We start from the raw sequence: 18,354 nt of genomic DNA, 5'->3' as shown, positions 1-18,354 counted from the left end.
TTACCCACAGAAACTGGTCAAACATATTATTGGATATGTTATACTCATATGATGTTATATGTTATATAACATATTATTATATTGTTAAACATTTAACTCATTTTGAATAAGGAAATGAATCTAAGCAAAAGGATATGAACACTGGGTTCAACTTTTTCAAGTTAACGATCGGGTACATTCCCGAATAGAACCGTGCGGAAGGTTATCTAGTCAGATTGATTATTATGGATACTTGACACATCTTCTCCTCCTTCGTACACAGTCAGTGCAGCTCCTCTTACATGGACTTCAGAGGTTCCTTATCATCGCGTTTTCCCTTTTTCTCACTAGATGGACTCCTGTGCATTCTAAACTAAGACGAATGATTGCACACAACCAAAATTTGCTAACCAGTGTTATTGTGAATTACTGTGATATCTCCTTTTGGAGCCCATAATTTTCCAATTCTATAAATGTATTTTCGGCCTCTTCCTTATCAGGAATGTCGCATTTGTCACTTCCAACGTGGTTCTTGTTTTTTCGAGGGACACATGTGGAGCACCGAGGCCGCAATCTCCTTTCTTCCAGAACCTTCACGATGGAGTCCAGTACACTTGACACGATGCAGAGGCCAATCAAAGTTGAGGTGTAATAAGTGATGCCGATAAAGAACATAGAAGGTGTGTTAAGTGATTCGTTGTTAGGAGAATTTTTGGAGTTCAAAGAGGGGGTGGCCATTTCTTGTCTGTGTGGTATGTAGTCACCGAAGCCAATCGTAGTAAAGGTTACAAACCAGAAATAAATTCCTTCAACGTATGTCCAACTAATTACGATATTAAGCATCATTGTGTAGGACAGTAGTATCATTGTCATTATAGAAAACAGTATTATGGCACTCTTTGTTTTAACGTGTTTTGGTTCCTCTCTTTTCAGTAGTCTTTTTTCCACCTTCGTGACGATCGTTTCAACGCTCCTTGAAATAAGTTCTCCAATAGATTTCAACATGAGCAAAGTCATTGGAATCCCGATGAAACAGACAAAAATACACAGCACCTGACCAGAGGGTGTTTGAGGAGTGATGTATCCGTATCCTGAACAATGAAATTAGAACGAAATTTGGGAATTAACCCTTTACACCCTAACATCAGTATCCATATTCTCCATACTGTTCTTAATACATTTCCCAAGGTACTGACAAGGAGAATTTGCATACCAATCAAAATTCATTTCCTTTATTTTCATAACCTCATCGTGTGATTCAGAGGTGATAATGTAGGGAAATATTTGATGCCAGTCACTCTTAGGGTTTAAAGGATTAAGACTTCAGACTTAAAGATAATATATAGATTTAGCCAAGCCTAAAAGAGGAGCTCGCATTTTTTTCTCCGCACGTCTAAAGGGCACAACGCCTTGCCCCGGCCAGGACTAGAACCCGGGTCGTCCGACTCGGAACCCAGTGCACTAACCACTGGACTACTGGACAAAGCCGTGGCGTTGGCGTGCCCGCGGTACAGTTGACCACGCATGTTAAAAGTAGCACCTTGTACGGTCGTACATCCAAATTTTTTCGGCTCGATGGGTTATTACTATTTTGTATAATTATGGGGCTACGCTCTGCGAGCTCCGCTATAATACTGAAACTGCTGCTTACTTGGTGAAGCATTTTTTGTCAACATGCGTACTAAGAAGTTGAAAATGCATTACTGAAATGTTTTTCAAGCTGCCATCAGTTATGTGGTGGAATGATGGATGCTGATTCAAAGAATTCTAAGTTAATGTTCTTGAGTTGTGTTTCGAGGATTTGAATTCTATTTTTTTTTTAACAGCTTAGACTTCGTTACACGATACCAAAACTAGCGTAGTATACTATACCTTCGGTTACGATGATTTGAGTTACCTGGACTTCTAGTTTGTTTATGTAGTAATTATTTGAATCACTTCACAATATGATAACTGAACAGTCGTTGGATATAAGGTTTATAAACTTCTTTTTTTTAAACAAATTTACCAAAGTGCACCCTAACTCACTCCTATAAACTTCACTTGTGCTTCGTGTAATTAAACCATCTTTATCACAGGAGCCAGTGACTATATTTCTTTGGAAGATTGAAATCCACCAAGACAGAAATGAAATTATTTCCATTTAGCTAAGTGCACATGAAAATCAGGTCGAACTGAAACCGGCAGAAGTGTAGTCCAATAACGCACTGTGGTTTTCATTGTCTCAACCTCTTAGAGTTACCATTATTAATTCAATTATTAACAAAGTTAATACAGTATGTGGGAAATGCGTCTCCAACTTTTTTGTAAGAAAAATAGAAAATTTATAGAAACAATTTTGTCAAATCTTGGCTGTTAATGCTTCCAATTTTCATGTCAATATTTGAATCAAGTCATTGAAAGGGTGGCAGCGAAGTTACAGAGTACATCGCTCACCGAAATTGTTTCAAACCTATTTTCACTGAAAGATATTCAGTTATTAAGTTATGTGGGTAATAACTGACTTAAAATGATATTCATTCGTTACGGTATTTCGAATAAAAAAAAAAACTGAGATAAATTTCACCTGAAAAGCCCGCATTAATATTCAAATATCATTTGGGAATCTGGGGTTTAGATAAATTAGAAAGCTACCAGATAACGTCTTTCTCTTTCATAGGTCTATTTAGGTAAGGAAATGTATAATGTATTTCATGTGGCCTTACCAATTGTAGTTAACGCTTGGAAAACGAAATCAAATGAAGCCACGTAGGTCCATTCTGGTTTGGGCTCACTCAATGCCTCGTGCGCTTGTTTGGTAAAGTTATCAAACTCCTCCGTACTGACGTTACATTTAGAGTTCATGAAAACGTACAAAGAGACTAACAACCGATACTTTTCTTCAGCTTCATTTTTTTCTGTGTACTCCACTTCATGGAACACCCACGCACTTAATAAGATCCACAGTAGGACGCCAGCAGCTCGAAGAAGAACTAATTTTGTCAACATATCCATCCTCAGGAAAATTGCCTCTTATTAGCTGCTTTCTTGTTTTGAATTTTGAGAGGAGTATTTCGACCACAAAGAAGGATACACGTAGCGCTGAAATTTAGGAAAATATCGAAAGTAGAATGCACTAGTCAAACATGTAGCAGCAGTGCTGGAAACACGAAGGCACTGTCGGCCAACGGCTATTTTTTTGGAATAGTTTATGACCTCCGTTTCAAGCCCTACCTGTGCTCAATTCCATGAACACGGAATATTTTAAAACTTGTCAAACCTTCGTAACACTGCTGTATCTATTTCAGTTCAAGAGCATAATGCATATGTACTCTGTAAATTGAACTAACCAAAATTTGAGCACAAGAGGAGGTTTCAAAACTCTTAAAAAGCTAATATGCCAATATTCAAACTACTGAGCACCATTACCTTCTTTGGTGGTTTTAAAAACTTACTTCATTTTCTATTCATAAATGAACTACATTCAACTGGCATTCAGCGTAATCCGTATAAAGAAGCTGTTGTTCTTCACTTGGTAACATGATATATAGAAAACGAAGTAAAATGATGGTGGTTGAAACATTACGCTTTCAATCCGTGGAATTCAGTATGCCTTTCATTGCTCTGCAAGACAGATCTTTTGTTTGGTAGTCTCCTGTCTCTGGTCGAATTAATCATTTATCGCCTCGAACCTGTCGGTGAAATTACGAGACCTTTGCATCAGACTGCAAATGTATGGCCACTGTATAGCATTTGATTGGTTGGAATCACTTAGCTTGTGTTACCCTAAAATGCATAAGTCCCAACTTTTGACAGGAATAACAGTGATGGTAAAGCAAGCTTAAAACAGCAGAAATCGCCAACACCGAGTCACACAACGCGTGATGCATTCATGAATAATCGTTGGTTTTTTCTCGAGACGTGAGCTTGGGCCGCCTGTGATTAGACCGCGGGATTTCCCAAATCAATGTAATCCAATGATTTGAACTTACGAGAGTACCTTGCAGGCGTAATGAAAAGACTTTTTGCGATTTTATAATATGTTAGTTTTAACTCAAGGTTTTCGCTTTTTCAAATTTCCTCTTGTTCTAAGCTACGAGTCTTAAATAATGTAAAATCCCAAATGTTATGCCTAAAACTATGAACTTACTGAGGGCAATGATGTTGATGTCAGCCAGCAATCTGATTAACCACAATATGGGGTAGAAACCCCACTGAAAAATTAAAACTGGCGGACTAAGGATTGTCGTACAAGGAAAACGTTTTAGGAATATTAGTTGCGATGATGAGTTACTTATTTTATTTGGGTATCAAGTAAAGCACTTATCGTAAGTGGATCAGTTTCCTGTGGAAACTGGCAAGCAAATATTGTTTTGATTACCCTGAATGAGTCAGGTAATACACGACGACATACCCATGAGAAGAAATACGATGCAAGTATCAAACCACAAACTCACATTCAGTATCCTCAACTGTATTCAAAGTAATTCAAAGAAAGCTTTTATCAAGTCTAATCTTGAGCTTTCCTTTAGCTTTTCTAACAAATTTAAGAGCTTTAATTTTAGTTATTACCCATTGTTAGCACCTACCTGTTTTCTTCAGGAGTTTGACTATGAATATTTAGAGGATCTTTAAAGGTGTTCTACCTTGAAAAGGTAGATTTTTATTGAATCTGATTATGATGACAACCATGCTTCACAAGTAGACGATAGAGGGACATCAGTTATATCCTCACTTATGATCTCTTGGTCATACACATCTTGACTCACTGTACTATTCCTGTCTGAAGGGGAATTTATTGAGTCAAAACAGAGAAACACCTGCTAACATGACATAAGTCTGCCAACGGCCTTAACGGCATACCATTAATATTTCAGTGTACCAGTCTATAGTAGGAAATTGGTTAAAACTTGCCTTTATATGCGTCTTATTAGGAAGAGATCCCGTGAGAAAAGGGATCATTTTGAGGATCAAATTATACACCTTAAAGAGTGTCGAAATATTTATTATTCGTTACATTTCCATTCATTATTGAACATCACCAGTCGCTTCAAGCTGGCGGGTGTCCTCGATCGAGTTGCTTAGGTCACAGCATGCAATAAGCTTCCTGAGGTTCGTTGCATAACCAACACAAGAAGATGAGAAAAAATCAAATAGGTAGTAACAAATACCATATTATAGATGCACGATGAAAGGGAGATTTTTGTAGTCGGACACAAACTGTACTGAGGTGTGAAGGGATACCGCCTTTATACTACCGTTGGATTCATAAACAATTTTAAATTTGAGGTGCAATAGCTGAATTGCATTTAGGTAATTTCCTCGGTTGACTGACAATCGTCAAATCAGAACGTTTCATTGGTGACACTTGACAAAGATGTTCTAAGAAAAGCAACCTGTCTCGACTTATGGAGGGCACAAGGGATCTACCTCCGCAGAATTTCTCGAAATTACCCACAAACTGCTCCTTTTTTTACAGCTGATGGTTAAATTGTGATTCTTAACACTCTTCCCAAGTGCCAGGTATCCACACTTTCTGTAAAAAGCTTTTTTTACAATCTAGCTTTGGGAGATCTTCCCGCAGGTTTGTGGTTCTTCTTCTCTTTACAGCCTACTACATTATGATAATCTTGAAAATGCGTGGAAAGGACTGTGTTATCGCTGTCACATACGAAATAACATCAAGCTTCATTGAAGCGGTTTCCAACTGATCATGGTGGTAATTGCCGTCGATAGATAATTGGCTTTTCGTCGACGCTTGAGATACCGGCAGGTCGTAACACTCAGAATCACTCACAATTGTTGGAATTACAGGTTTGAAGTGTGGATAATGATTTAGTCAAATGAACCAGTATCATGGTTACTTAATACATCTTCTCTTCCTTCGTACACAGTTCGTGAGGCTCCTTTTTACTTGGACTTTATATGTTGTCTATCCTTACGTTTTCCGTTTTTTCTTACAAGATGAGCCCTAGCGCGTTTCAACTTAGCAGAATGATTGCACACAACCAATGATTATAATATCTCCTGCCGGGATCCATAATTTTCTAAGTCTATAAATGTATTATCGGCCTCTTCCCTATCAAGAATGTCGCATTTCTCACTTTAAACGTGATTCTTGTTTTTGCGAGGAAAACACGTGGAACACCGAGGTAACAATCCTCTTTCTTCCAAGACCTTCGTTATGGAGTCTGATACACTTGAGACAATGCACAAGCCAATCAAAATAAAAATGTAAAAAAGCTGTGCTTATGAAAAAAAAAAAAAAAAAAAAAGGAAGGCGAGTTAACGGAATTAAATGAATTTTTGGAGTTCAAAGAAGGGGTGGCCATTTCTTGTCGATGTGAGAGTGGTACGTTACCAACGAACCCTACTGCGGTAAAGGTTACAACCCAGAAGTGAATACCTTCGACGAATGTCCAACCACTCCATATCATATACAGCACTGTGTATGACAGTAGCATTATTTTCATAATAGAAAACAATTGTGGTAAGGCTTTAGATTGTACTACCCTGTGGCTTAACAGGCGGCCCAAAGATCGACATGACTGAAGGCTGTTAATTTGGCCTGGCGTTTACAGTGCCAATGAAATCAGTCGCAATCAGCCGCACTCGGAGATGGAAAGTTCTTTCTGGTTGGACATTTTAGTAGAAGATTTCCACTATTTGTCATTCTGCGCCAATTCTAAAAAATTTCTGAAAACGTACTGAGCCACAAGTACTTCGAGTCTCCATCCATATCAACGAGGAACGGTTTTTGAAGGTATTTGCCGTCAAGACTAACGTAGTTATTTTAATTGAATTTCCAAAGTAAACTTACTTATATCTTGATCTAGTAAGATCTCTAGATTTGTAAATATAATAGAGCTCTTCTTGTATCTCCGTTTAAATTCACTATTTCTCCATTCCAGGGTTATTTCCTTAGCTCATTTTGTGTTACCATGGTGCTGACAGTAATTATTTACAGGAACATATTGAAAACCACCACATTTAGTGGGCGCCCTGCCCAGGCTATGAATGTTAAAATGTCGCTGAGATTTTACGAAAACTTAATCCAAGATATAATAGGTGGGATTGTTGGCTTCTACAAATGTCATAAAAAATTTCAATCCCCGTTCATCATTTTCCAAAAGACACTTATCGATCAGGACGGGCAAAACTTCAACCAGCTGATTCTGAAAATGTAGCAGGTGACGTTTTACAATTGTGTCTTTGAAATGAAATTTAATTACATTTTCAGTCCAACGGTTCCTTGAGGGATGAAAAATTGATCGAAGTAGTTTTTTCGCCTTTTTACGGAATGACGTAATGCATGAATGAATTAGTTTTTCAAATAAAGCCTTCAGAACAGGGAATAAACAAGAAAACGGCACACGTATAATCAACTAAAGGGGCGTAAAAAGCCTAAATTTACCTCACCAACTCTCCGTGTTTCAACAATTCGTGGTTGTTTCTAAGAGGCAGATGCTTTTGCTCATGACTGCTATTAGTTTTTGAAATGCAAATTTTTAACATTCACTCGTCATTTCCATACCAAAATGTAAGTGGAAACTTATTTCAACGAAGCAGCTTGCAAAGAGCAGTGAGAAAACGCTGAGCAGACTGTCCACAACTCTTACACGAACCACTGATTAAGGCCTATCAAGAAAACGTTAGGTTCGTTATAATTCTCTTTAGCTTACTTTTTGAGATAAGCGAGGGAGCAAGGCTTTTTCCTCTTCTGCTATATTTCATATCACCACTGCCTAGTCAATGCCATTCTGAACATTCTCCATCGAAATACTTATTGTGTTCTTTAGCTCTGGCAGTTCTGTTAGTTGGAGTGGTTGTCATTCCACTTCTTGTAACCAAAAACATTATGATTATTCTAGAAATACCTCAACATTTCTAACTGCTCTGGCAGATCTGTTAGTTGGAGTGGTTGTTATTCCACTTCTTGTAACTAAAAACATTATGATTATTCTAGAAATACCTCAACATTTCTAACTGCTCTGGCAGATCTGTTTGTTGGAGTGGTTGTTATTCCACTTCTTGTAACTAAAAACATTATGATTATTCTAGAAATACCTCAACATTTCTAACTGCTCTGGCAGATCTGTTTGTTGGAGTGGTTGTTATTCCACTTGTAACTAAAAACATTATGATTATTCTAGAAATACCTCAACATTTCTCACTGCTCTGGCAGATCTGTTTGTTGGAGTGGTTGTTATTCCACTTCTTGTAACTAAAAACATTATGATTATTCTAGAAATACCTCAACATTTCTAACTGCTCTGGCAGATCTGTTTGTTGGAGTGGTTGTCATTCCACTTCTTGTAACTAAAAACATTATGATTATTCTAGAAATACCTCAACATTTCTCACTGCTCTGGCAGTTCTGTTTGTTGGAGTGGTTGTCATTCCACTTCTTGTAACTAAAATCATTATGATTATTCTAGAAATACCTCAACATTTCTCACTGCTCTGGCAGTTCTGTTTGTTGGAGTGGTTGTCATTCCACTTCTTGTAACTAAAATCATTATGATTATTCTAGAAATACCTCAACATTTCTAACTGCTCTGGCAGATCTGTTTGTTGGAGTGGTTGTTATTCCACTTCTTGTAACTAAAAACATTATGATTATTCTAGAAATACCTCAACATTTCTAACTGCTCTGGCAGATCTGTTTGTTGGAGTGGTTGTTATTCCACTTCTTGTAACTAAAAACATTATGATTATTCTAGAAATACCTCAACATTTCTGTGATGCAGGTGGTTATTACATGCGAGAGGATATCGACCTTCATTGGCGCTGTTTTGCTTGAGAACATAGCCATCATCGCCGTTGATCGATATCTCGCTTTGTGTCTCCGCCTGAGATACCGACAAGTCATGAAACTTGGACGGGTTCTTTTAATTTTGGTTTTAGAATGGATTATCGCAGCAATTTTTGCAGGTTCCAGGTTTCTAAATGGATCGATTAACTTACTTTCCGGGGCATTTGCTCTGTTTATTAATTTTTTCTTAATAGCTCTTTACTATATATGCATATATCGGAGTATTCGCCGACATTTTGCACAAATTCATCATCAGACTAACTCCACTGGAGCAGGGAGTGACTTCAATGTGGTTCAATACAAAAAAACTGTGAACAATTCCCTATGGATCTTTGGAGTCTTCGCTATGTGCTACGCACCATCCTTGTTAATGTCTGTTGTATTAGTTGTTAAACGGCTTGATGATTCTACGCGTTTTGGGTTACAATTTGGGACCATAGCAGTTTATTTCAATTCTATGCTAAATACGATTCTATATTGCTGGAAGATCAAAGAACTAAAGGATAGAGTTACTGTTCTCTTTCGAGCTTTATCCAACTTTCAATTCAACAGGATGCAGTGAGGTGGAAAAGGTTTAACGAATTGTTGCACTATATTGAATGTGATATGCATCACCCATTTTTAACGTCCATCTGATTCTATGTTGCTGGAGAGAAAATAGATAATTGCCACTGTCAACCAAATTATGTACGGTAGGGTGACAAAGGTTTACATATTTCATTTAATCTAGAAGGCTGCATAATCTTCAGAAGAACAATTTTCAAGGAAAATGTTACTAGTGTTAAGGTTCTCTGTTTACACTAGGAAGGGGTACACGAAAGTAACGAAACTCTAAACTATCTGAGAGCAAACTGTGGCAAATTCCAGCGAAGCAAATAGGTGTAAAACTTTAAAAAGTTTCTCAGAAAACAATATCATAACATGATGTAAAGTAGAGAAAAATGTTTTTTCGTCTTGTCACAAGCGCGAGACAAAGAAAAAATTCTGAGTCCCCTTGAGGAATCGAAGTAGGAATTAAAGTAGTTTTAAGTAATATAAATAGTGGTCTGCAATTAACAGCAGAACTACATGTGCTGTGAATACTTTTGTGAGTGCAAACTCCTGCATTCCCTATAGTGCTTCTTGTTTAAAAAGACTAACGCGTAGAAAACCACCAATGGCGACGTGGTCTATAGTAACCTGCAATATCGGAATTGTAGGGCTTTTTATTGCAATTGCTACCATCATAAATCCAGCTCTATGAAATACTGAGGATATTGCAGGGTAATAAATCATTTAAGTAGACCATTGTGCTTAAAGTGGTGTTAATACCAATTGTAAATATTGCGCTGCAACTACCATTTTATTTTCACTTTTCTCAGAAGGTTTTTGGGCTTCAATACAATTAAAAAGAGACTTCGAACACTAAATAAACGATTATCATCTAAGTTTTTTCTCATCAAATTTTACGTCATCTGTGATATATTACAGAACAGACACATGGCGTGCATCAATAACATTACATGTGCGGTTGCACTTTGCTACAAAGTTAACTTGATCATATGGAAATGTAAATGTGTTGTTACTGTAGTTATTTATCAGTGTTAAAACGTGCAGATGAATATCAAAGGGTCTAAAAAAACGAGCTGAGCTAGACATTTCTCATTTTGCAATATTCTGGAGTTTGTTGGTGTTTCTCTTCTTACCTTTACCTGGTCTGACCGATTGACAGAAGGGATATATTGACCGAAATTGCAGGAAATACAGAGGTATCGCCTGCATTTTGAAAATTATCAAGAGCCCCTGCGATATTCATAGAGTAAATTAGATGTTTTCGGCGTCTTCATCTATTTGTGGTTCATTAATACATTTTTAGTATTCCTCGAACGAGGTCAGTTGATCCTAAGGCGAGAGCTGCTCCACGACTTGTCGGAAGCACTTCCTCAAAAAAGGCTTCTTACAGTCCTAGCAAAATATTCAGGATCCTTTTTCCACCTCGTTGCAAATGTACAGGAAAGCTGTTGTACTAATCTTTTGAAATAAATTAACCTCGTTTAATCGCTTAACTTGTCGGGCTTTGTAAACATAATAAGGAATTGTGTATATCTCTGGTTCATTGAAGCGGGGAAATCATTAGTCATATAATCTGAAAAATCAGGTCTGATTTTCGTATCTGAATGTTGCTCTTAAACGATTTTCTTAAAAACAAGGGTAGTTAAAAAGACACAAGTTACGTCGCTGAAGTGTTTTCGCCGTCTGCAGACACAATAAATTTTTTTTATCTCTAAAACATTACTGATCTAGTGTTGAAGCTATGACAACAAAGACAGAACAAAAAACGGAAACACTCCAACCAAAGTTGTTGAGCTACTCAGTTCTCTTCATATTGGCTTTGGAGGCAGATCTTTTTGCTTTAGACTGCTGTGCAATTAAAAGACAATCATTTGACATTGACTTGTCATTTCTGCATGAAAGCGTCAATAAAGACTTGATAAAGTCAGAAGTTTGCAAGGAAAGCACTTGACAAACCATTTAATTCTAACTAAAATAAATCAAGTCAATATCATTTGTGGGATTCTGACACGAGGTCCACATGTTTACTGTTCATGATTTTAGATATACCAAATGGCTTAGACTCCTTTAAGAAACTGGTAAAAGATCTTTGTCTTCATTTCTACTTGATTGGCGGCAAGATTTATTGATAGAAAGGTCATTTGGACCATTCTGCAGCTATACGAGCCCTCACTACTACCCAGCCGCGCTAAGATTTCCAAAAGCTGTGTACATCGTTGCTTGCGTTCTTAGCACGATCACTTTACTTGCATTAATAGTTGGAAACTTTTTAATTCTTTTGGCTCTTCGCAAATGCCAGTCTCTACATTCTCCATCAAAAGTTCTGTTATGTAGTTTAGCTTTGACGGAGCTCTTTGTTGGAGTGGTAGTAGTTCCGCTCTTCGTAGTATACTATACGATGATCATTTTAGAAAAACCCAGATATTACTGTACTGTGGCTATCACATATGCCAGGATATCGACCTTCATTGGTGCTGTTTCGCTAGAGAACATAGCCACCGTCGCCATTGATCGATATCTCGCTCTGCGTCTCCGGCTGAGATACAGACAAGTCGTGAACTTTGGACGGGTTGTTTTTATTTTAGTTTTAGAGAGGATCATCGCCGCAGTCTATGCAGGTTCCTGGTTTCTAAATGGATCCATCAATTTATTGTCTGGTACAATTGCCATGCATATAATCTGTCTCATCATATCTTTTTTCTATTTTTAGTATCAATCACGGCATCAGGCTTCACGTTGCGCAAATTCATCATCCGACAAATTAAACTCCAATGGACCAGGGACTGACTTCAATGTGGTTCAATACAAAAAAACTGTGAGCAATTCATTGTGGATCTTTTGGCTCTTTCTTTTGTGCTACATGCCATCTTTGTTATCATCCCTTGCAGTAGTTGTCACCGGACTTAATGATTTTACTCGTTTTGCATGGCAGTTCGTGGCCACAACAGTCTATATCAATTCTGTTTTAAATCCGATTCTTTATTGCTGGAAGATCAAAGAACTAAAAGTTAAATTTATTGCTCTTTTAAAGGTCGCATGCAATCTTCGATCAAATGATATGCAGCAGGGTGGCAGAGACTAGAGCAGTGTCATATTTCATCACCGGTTTGTTCATGAAGATTTCAACAATTAAATGGCATTTACTCAAAAAAGTTTCCTTTTGTGCGCTTGTCAAGTAAAAAAAATTCGTTGTTTACTTCAGCTTCGTGCTAAAAATTTAATAACGTCCTTTAAACAAGGGAACACGCCGGAAAATTTGACAGGTGATTCCGTTCGTTTTCTTTGACTTAAACAGCGTCAAAATCAAGTTGAAAGCTGAATAACAAATTGATGTAGTTTTGGATTACCATAAAAATCGACTGGCAGTTTCTTTTTGATCACCTGTCAAATGCAATTAGTTAAATTCTTCGAAAATCTTACCCACCTTCACCCCCTCTCGACTTTTCTCTGATAAATAAATTGAATTTTTGATAATTTTGTCAATGTCAGACTACACAAGATTCGGTATCAGGGTTTTCATTACTTTTAAAGGATGCTTTCACCTCACTATAGCGGTGAAAAAAAAGGACCTTTTAAGTGTTGACAGGATGAAATTGGTTTCATCATAACAAAAAAAAGGTAGACGCACTGATCTTAAAATGAGATAATACAACCACCATTTCAATTTTTTTCGCCTGCATTCATAAAATAGGTAAATCAGTTCCATTGAAAAAGGACTAAAGCAGGAGTTTGCTACACAATAAGAGACATCTTTTCAATGGACAGTATTTCACCTTCTAATAGGCAATGTCAATCATTTATTGCTGTCCTGCGACAGGCACTGCAAGCGGTTCGCAATTTCAGTCGTTCAAGTCAAATATTGAAGCAGCAGAACCATTTAAATCTGAAATGAAAAAATTGAATTTTGGAGCTAGCAAAGAGGTAATTAGAAATATTTCTGGCTGTGGAAGCCTCTAGGTTGATATTGATAATAATAGTTTCGTAAGGTGATCAAGATGTGTCTGGCTTCTTTCTCGCATCAGCAGAATGTTAGCATTTCTCTTCATAATCAAGTTACCCAGTGTGATAGCTGTTCAACAATATCAGCAGTACTATACGGCTAAACTACTCTGATGTATCTAATCAATTCTGTATCAGGACATATCTCCCAGTGAGAAACTTAATGATATTCTGCAGTAGTCGTGAAAGAAATCTTAAAACACCAAAACCAATTAAAATGCGTACTGATTTGCTTGATTTTTTAAAATTTAAATCAAAGCTTTACTCAAATATAATTTTGACAAAGCTTTTATCCCTAAGCATCTACGTCTTTGTAGTTGTGTTATTAACCCTTTGTATACCAAGGGGGGTGGTATTTATTTGTCACAAAAATGAGTACATTATACAAGAATGCTTGTCAAGCCTGCTCTTTACAACAAAACCCTATAAAACTATATATATTTGGGAAGTGCATTAAAAATTTACTTTTACTAAACTCAATATCTACTCTGCGTCCAATTTCTCTAGACCAATCTTCCTCATCCAATTCCACTTCGTTGTCAGTGTGATCTTCCTCTTCCAACTCTTCGCTAGAATCGTCAGAGCTTGATTCCGATGCACCAGAGTAAAATTCCTCATCAGAGGCTCGATGCTCGATGAAATTCGCTAAAGGCAAGTCTTCTTCGTCGATAAATTGAATTTCAACATTGTTTTGATCGTCGAAATGTAGTTCAGCATCACCTTCAAGAGCCGCCATTTTTAAATCTCCCCGTTCAAAACGTCCAAATCACAAAAAGCCTCAAAATTCGCCCAAAAACAAGCTCGATGGAAGAAATCCTCGAAAAAACTAATTAACGACTTTATGTAATTTACATTGAAATGTAGTATTAGTTTCCAGCCCCTCAAAGTGCTCTTTTCAGGCCGCCCGAATGGGGTCTGTATTTAAGTGGCCATATATGGCCACTTGGTACGCAAAGGGTTAAACTTCAATTGACATATTTTAATTAATATTCTTCCGCCTGTATATTAAAAAAAAGCCTATTGTGTATAGCCATATGTTGGCAATACTCCTCAGGAATTAAGAGTAGAAAATATAACAACCTTTTTCACTCTTCATATTCATACGCGTACAAAATGAACACAGAACAAAGAAACCTGTGAACTTGACGGAACTAAAAGGTTATGAATTCACAATATTTGTATTCTTTATCGTCAACAACTGACAACTCTTTACTACGCGACAGATGTTTTCGTTAACAATCACTCGCAGTAGGAATCAAGTGCAGAAATCTCACAGAAGTATCATCTAAGTATGCCTATCAAAGATTTGAAACAGCGCATGCAAGAAAGGCCGGCCTCAATTTCTGCTCATTAGATTCACAGATTGTTACCTTCCAGTCTAAATTTATCGTTATAAAAGGAATTCACCTTATCACGGGTGCCCTAGATCTATATTGATCAGGCTTTCGATCGATCGTCTGGTGAAAGGAAATACTTTACACCGATCTCTGCCTTTAAATGGAGGGGACCTTTCAAACATATTGTAGTCCCACAAGCAACTATTATTATCCTGCAGCTAAAAATTTTCCAAAAACTGTCTACATTTTTGCCTGTGTTGTCATCATCATCTTCTCCATTTTGTCAACAGTCGGCAATATTGTAATTCTACTGGTTCTTCGCAAGTGCCAGTCTTTACATCCTCCGTCAAAAGCCCTGTTGTGCAGTTTAGCTCTGACGGATCTTTTCGTTGGATTGGTCGTTCTTCCATTGTTTACAGCTGACTACATGACGGTTATTTTCGAAATACCCGAGTATTACTGCGCTTTAGCTATTACATATGGGCGAACATCAACCTTTATTGGTGCCGTTTCGCTTGAGGTTATAACCACAATTGCCATTGACCGATATCTCGCCTTCCGTCTTCGATTAAGCTACAGACAAGTAATGAAACTTAGACGAGTTGTTTTCATTCTTGCTTTTGAGTGGATCCTCGCAGCAATTTGGACGGCAAGTTGGTTTTTGAGTGTATCGTTCAATATGTTTTTCGGGGCAATCGGAATGTTCGGTTGTTGTTTCACTACATCACTTTGCTATCTAAGGATTTATTGTGGTTTTCGTCAACATACTGCACAAATTCGACAACAGACAGACCCCGAGCCCGCAATCGATCTAAACATGGCTCAATACAAGAAAACTGTAAATAACATGTTGTGGATTTATGGCGTAGTTATCCTGTGCTACACACCACACTTTGCTTGCCTGCTCGCAATATTTATTTCTGGAATCAATGAATCAAACCGTTTTGCACTTCATTTAAGCGCGATTGCAATATATTTCAATTCTTTTCTAAATCCCATTCTGTATTGCTGGAAAATCAAAGAAATTAGATTCAAAATTATCGCTATTTTACTTCCTCTATTCAATTATTTCAGTGCAGTTGGTGGGTAGGTAACTGAAACATAATTTGGTATAGAACCACATATTTATCTTATGATGCCAGAGACGTCAACGATGAACTTAGTTTAGGAAAACTTGTCTTCCAGCGCGATAGAAAAAGACTTATAATAAGCTTCAATTACTATGCAGTTTTTAACCTTTTGATGAATAACTGGCAAGTGTAAGAATGTTCATTGACACCTATATGATTTTTACTTCAACTTACTAATATTGCAAGCTGTTCAATGCAGTCTGGCAAACGACGTCTCCCACAAAGTGGCGCACAGCACATTAGAGCATATTCATATGGAGAATGCGCTACATAAATACATTATAATCTTTATCATTTACTCCATTTACCGACACCTGAAGTGTTGTAGGTCATCCACCGAGTGAGATGTAGAGAGGCATAATCTTTGTCCTTCCATAATGGCATAACATAAAGAAATAAAAGACCTGAAATGAATGAATTAGACAAGATTCCTTTACACAACCCAAAGCAAATCGAAGCAATATAAGAAAATTTACCAATATTGTGTAAGTTCTCTAGTGTCGAAGTTAAAAAATGTTGGCACCACACATTGTTTAAATGACTAAATTTACACGGCTTGCCCAAATATGGTTACACTAGACAATTCAATTATAAAACTTTCCACTTATTGTGCTGGAAAGTGACAGTTGAAGCCCCCTTCCGTGATCAAATGTTAAATCGCTATCCCATTCCGTGTATTTATGTGATTCAGTAAAGGAATGCACAATGCGACGGGGCATTGGACAGAAAACTCTTTATTACGACATTGAGTGGCTTTTCATATAGTAACTTGCGAAGATATGTTCAAAATTAAAAACGATAAGAACAATTTGCAAGCTGTGTTTAATATCGTGTCCGCTTCTTCACGTTTTTGAAGTGTTCTTCTGAGAAAATTGCACTTTGTCTAAATGAAATAAATGATTTGAGAAAAATTATTATGAAAATCATATGAAATCATCAAGTCTCTTTACTTAACGAGCGTAAACTTTGTTTATATAACATAGGCTGACAAATTGGCCAGTAATGAGGATCACATCATCCTTGGAAGCGGCGTTAAGTGGTGAAAATTTATCGTGCGTACGCGCTTTTTAATACCCAAGTCCTAGAGCACGTTAGTTGTAATATGTATGCAGGTGCATCGATTTTCTCCCAACCTCGCTGGTCTATCTTTTCGTTGAAAACAAAAGTTTATAAAACTTGAAGCAGACAGGTGATAGAAAATGCAGGATAAAAGTCTTCGGCTAAAAAAACCTGCTAAGACTCGCTATGTAAACTAATTTCAGTCAGCAATTTTTCAATGAAATGCCGCACATAAAGGCTAATTTTCCTGTTGAATATCAAATAATAAAGAAAGCCTTTTCAATGAAACGCTTCTTGACGAGGATGAAAGAGAGAAAACGCGGTATCTATGCGACCCAAAGAAACTGAGGTAGTCCTTTCCCATAAAAACGGCGATGTCCAAATTAATCTATAGTGAAAAAAACTTTTATACTCACTTTTGATGTTATGCAAACAGACTTTAAGATACTTAAAGATCTCATTAAGATTTGATTAGTCTTGGTTAAATAAACATTTAATAACCTGCAAAATACCCTTCACCAACGACTGAGGAATTTGTTGTACATCCGAACGTTTCTTCATGGATAAACTCCCAATTTCCCCGCAAATGAAGGAAATTTTACTTTCTCTAAAGAAGACTCGTTTTAAGCAAGGAACGTTTCAAGATAGCGAAAGAAACCGTGTAAGAAGCTTCAAAGAGGATGAAAAATACCTGAGCATTTCTCTCTCCAAGGAAAGTTTCCAAAATGGCAAAATATTTCCAGGCAATTCGAGAGAAAAAGAGGAATACATTCAAAGGGAAAGTTGCACTTCGTCACGTGGAGCTGTCTTTCAGCGAAGAGGATCTTGGATTGTTCCGAAACATATTCTGTCACGGAGTAACACAGTCGCTGTCTTACCACTGCAGAAACCTGGCGCGACACGCTGTTCATCGACAAGCTTTGAAGAAAGTGACGAATTTCTAAGACCCGAGGCTAATTGGTTATTAGAAATACATTCGGCGGACAAAGTGAAAGGAAATTTTGAAAAACGATTGAAACCCACGAGTGCGTCAGTCACGAAGAAACCGTCTTCTTCAGATTTGTTCCAAAGACATTCGCTTGGTCAAACAAAAACATGGCGGGTTGAAGGCAAGGCTTTTAGTGCAGTTCTCAAGAGAGGAACAACTCACCCAAAGATTGAGAATATGTGGGAGCATCTGGCAGACCAGAGAAAACTCCTTATCAATAAGTGGCTTTCCCCTCAGAACCGCTGATTTTACGAATTTTTACCCTGGTAGCTACAACTTCGGTTGTCGGAAGTAAAAATAAATCTGAGAAATGTTGACATGACTAGGAACATCCAGCAACGGAGCAAATGCCTCTTTGCCAATATCAAATGTTACTGGGCAAAACATTGATCCGTTTAAATGATTTATTTTCTCATCACTCTGCCTCTTAAAACGATCAGCAACGATCTTCAGAATGCTTAATCATCGTTTATCGATTTCTTGGATTTCCAAACATACGTTTATTCATCCCCTATT

At 37.3% G+C, this 18,354-nt stretch overlaps 3 protein-coding genes and 1 long non-coding RNA gene across 5 annotated transcripts; 3 read left to right on the top strand and 1 right to left on the bottom strand.

The window, feature by feature from the left end:
- Window positions 1-24: 24 nt before the first annotated feature.
- On the bottom strand, window positions 25-4,126 carry LOC113668815 (potassium channel subfamily K member 9-like). Of its 2 annotated transcripts, XM_089196303.1 has the most exons (3): window positions 3,414-4,126; window positions 2,685-3,060; window positions 25-1,070 (listed from the first exon to the last, which is right to left on the bottom strand). In XM_089196303.1, exons 2-3 carry the CDS (start codon window positions 2,971-2,973, stop codon window positions 406-408), a joined length of 954 nt encoding a protein of 317 aa, XP_089052429.1. In that variant the 5' UTR covers window positions 2,974-3,060; window positions 3,414-4,126; the 3' UTR covers window positions 25-405. The 2 variants fall into 2 exon arrangements, with proteins under 2 accessions (XP_089052429.1, XP_027040574.2); XM_027184773.2 differs by having other exon boundaries at window positions 2,685-4,126.
- A 4,422-nt stretch (window positions 4,127-8,548) lies between these two features.
- On the top strand, window positions 8,549-10,658 carry LOC149050129 (adenosine receptor A3-like). The gene has a single exon (XM_089196304.1). The coding sequence runs from the start codon at window positions 8,703-8,705 to the stop codon at window positions 9,333-9,335; it is 633 nt and encodes a 210-aa protein (XP_089052430.1). The 5' UTR covers window positions 8,549-8,702; the 3' UTR covers window positions 9,336-10,658.
- Window positions 10,659-11,335: 677 nt separating this feature from the next.
- Window positions 11,336-12,448, top strand: LOC149050128 (uncharacterized). The gene is made up of 3 exons (XR_016183633.1): window positions 11,336-11,403; window positions 12,036-12,140; window positions 12,357-12,448. It is a non-coding gene; the product is annotated as an uncharacterized LOC149050128 (long non-coding RNA).
- Window positions 12,449-14,288: 1,840 nt separating this feature from the next.
- On the top strand, window positions 14,289-16,205 carry LOC113668826 (uncharacterized). The gene has a single exon (XM_027184785.2). The coding sequence runs from the start codon at window positions 14,822-14,824 to the stop codon at window positions 15,749-15,751; it is 930 nt and encodes a 309-aa protein (XP_027040586.2). The 5' UTR covers window positions 14,289-14,821; the 3' UTR covers window positions 15,752-16,205.
- The last annotated feature ends 2,149 nt before the right edge of the window (window positions 16,206-18,354 follow it).

The sequence above is a fragment of the Pocillopora damicornis genome, chromosome 2 (assembly GCF_964200805.1).
Source record: "Pocillopora damicornis chromosome 2, jaPocDami1.2, whole genome shotgun sequence".
Lineage (NCBI taxonomy): Eukaryota > Metazoa > Cnidaria > Anthozoa > Scleractinia > Pocilloporidae > Pocillopora > Pocillopora damicornis.
The sequence above is the reverse complement of the archived record's forward strand: the minus strand, read 5'-3'. Positions and strand labels throughout refer to the sequence as shown.

What these genes read in the sequence shown, in the direction of transcription:
- LOC113668815 (XM_027184773.2), bottom strand. Translation starts at nt 2,973, where the DNA reads ATGGATATGTTGACAAAATTAGTTCTTCTTCGAGCTGCTGGCGTCCTA. An exon ending in CCAAGCGTTAACTACAATTG is followed by an intron (nt 1,071 to 2,684) that starts GTAAGGCCACAT and finishes TTCATTGTTCAG; the next exon opens with GATACGGATACATCACTCCT.
- LOC149050129 (XM_089196304.1), top strand. Translation starts at nt 8,703, where the DNA reads ATGCAGGTGGTTATTACATGCGAGAGGATATCGACCTTCATTGGCGCT.
- LOC113668826 (XM_027184785.2), top strand. Translation starts at nt 14,822, where the DNA reads ATGGAGGGGACCTTTCAAACATATTGTAGTCCCACAAGCAACTATTAT.